At 35.0% G+C, this 2160-nt stretch overlaps 1 protein-coding gene across 1 annotated transcript; it reads right to left on the bottom strand.

Annotated features, from left to right (window-relative positions):
• Window positions 1–281: 281 nt before the first annotated feature.
• Window positions 282–1691, bottom strand: Htr1f (5-hydroxytryptamine receptor 1F). Its single transcript, XM_008832232.1, has one exon. It carries the CDS (start codon window positions 1651–1653, stop codon window positions 553–555), a length of 1101 nt encoding a protein of 366 aa, XP_008830454.1. The 5' UTR covers window positions 1654–1691; the 3' UTR covers window positions 282–552.
• Between the last annotated feature and the right edge of the window lie 469 nt (window positions 1692–2160).

Below are 2160 nucleotides of genomic sequence, written 5' to 3'. Positions count from 1 at the left end.
CTTTATTGCCCAAGTACAAGGATAATACCAGGGTCACTGATTCATCTTTACTCTGCCTCATTCTAAATAAGAGCTGTTATTTTCTTCTCTCCCCCTTTTGCAAAGGACACAATGGGAAAAGGACAGGAGTAGTATTACATTGAATCATATTTCTTCTATAAAATAATAGCAAAGCAATAGAATTATAAATAAATTATGAATTAAAGTATGATAATTAAAAATTCCTCTAATTGTTGTAAGATATGAACCTGGTAAGCATTATTATTAATAGTATATATTTCTGCAGTTAGCTTTTTAGAGATAATACATAGGCAAAATATTATTTATAAGATGCATAAATTATTTCCTAATTTTAATAGCCCTAGAATGATGGTCAGATCAGTACATCTTATATTCATGGTGCTATTAAAACATAAATTTAAATTCTTATAATTTCAGCAGTTGTAATATGTTTCCTCTAAAAATTTAGATGTTTTATTACTTTACATTCATTTAGTTATTTCCTCCCAAACAAATAAGGCCTCCACCCTTTAATAATAGACTTTCTCTAAACTAATATCGACATCGCACAAGTTTTTGGAATGCTTTCTTGAAGTCCTCATTAAAGATGGTATAAATCAGTGGATTTATAAGAGAATTCAGATAGCCAAGCCATGCCAAAAAGTTTGACACTTCTTCAGAAATTTTACATCTTTCACAGACATTAACAACTAATTCTTTTACAAAAAAAGGCAGCCAACATATTACAAATGCACCCAAGATCAATCCCAGGGTGGTGGCTGCCTTGCGCTCTCTTGTGCCTGAGATCTTTTGCCTTCTCCAAGATTTCTCATGTTTCAAATCAGACCGGGGACTTTTCACTGTGCTGTGAATTTTATCAAAGTCTGTTGATGGATCAGACAAAGATTTTTCTAGCATATAGGATGTGGAGACCAATTTAATGCTCTTTTCACCACTTTCCAAAAGGACTTGGCCATTCAGCTCCTCCTTTGCGATTCGACTTGCTTGTCTCTTGTGGTATAGTGTCCTTGCTGCTCTATATATTTTGTAGTAGAGGATTAATATCAACAGAAGTGGGATATAGAAAGCTCCAAACGTTGAGTAAATTGTGGAAACAATGTGGTCATGTTTGATGATGCACTCGTCATCCCGGCTAGTTCCTTGGTGCCTCCAGAAGAGAGGCGGCATTGAGATGAACACAGATATAACCCACACTATTGTAATCATAATGCCGGCATGCTTGGGAGTCCTCTTCCTGGCATACTCAACAGCATCTGTGATTGCTCGATATCGATCCAAAGCTATAGCTGACAGATGCAAGATGGAACACGTACAACAGATGATGTCAACACTCAGCCAAATGTCACAGAGTACTTGCCCCATAATCCAGCTCTCTCTCACAATATACACAATACTGAAGGGCATCACTAGGACAGCTACAAGGAAGTCAGTGACTGCAAGGGAGCAAATTAGATAGTTGGCTGGGTGGTGCAGCTTCCGGGTCACAATGATTGCAGCAATCACTAGGGAGTTGATGGTGGTTGTCATCAGTGCCAGCCCGGACAGAGTAAGGGACACCAGAATTTTAGATGGCATTCTATTTAACAGTTCCTCTGAGGTCAAATTTTGATCTGATGAGTTTAAGAAATCCATTTTATTTTGTTTAAAAGATTAATATAGCTGAATAAATGGACACCTGAAACAAAGGAGGGAGAAAACAGTTCAGAGAAAGTTGTGAGAATTTTTCTCTTCCTCTTAGAATAAGCTTTGAAAAGTGTATGTGCATGTTTTTTCTAGTGCATTCTGTGGACTGAAAATAGAATTGAGATTGCAGATTTTTTTCTCATTTAAGAAATCTAATGAGAATAGGAACAAATAGCATTTCAAAACATTTCTTAAAATGTTTCACATAAACAATGTTTATGACTAAATTAGCTAACTATTCAATAAAATCCCTACTGTTATAAAATTGCTTTTAGAAACTATGTTAACCCTGCTTATATCTTTCTCTTTGTGTATAGCAGATAAAGTTTAAAAGTACGTCGTTACTAGATACTTGTACATTTTGTAATGTAGTGTGAGAATCTATTGTACTAAAGATGTTATTTAAAAATCATAAATACTTTTATATTTAAAGTTACATTGAGAACATTGTCATTG

Source organism: Nannospalax galili, unplaced genomic scaffold (genome assembly GCF_000622305.1).
Source record: "Nannospalax galili isolate Female #2095 unplaced genomic scaffold, S.galili_v1.0 scaffold293, whole genome shotgun sequence".
NCBI lineage: Eukaryota > Metazoa > Chordata > Mammalia > Rodentia > Spalacidae > Nannospalax > Nannospalax galili.
This window is presented reverse-complemented; position numbering and strand designations above follow the sequence as displayed.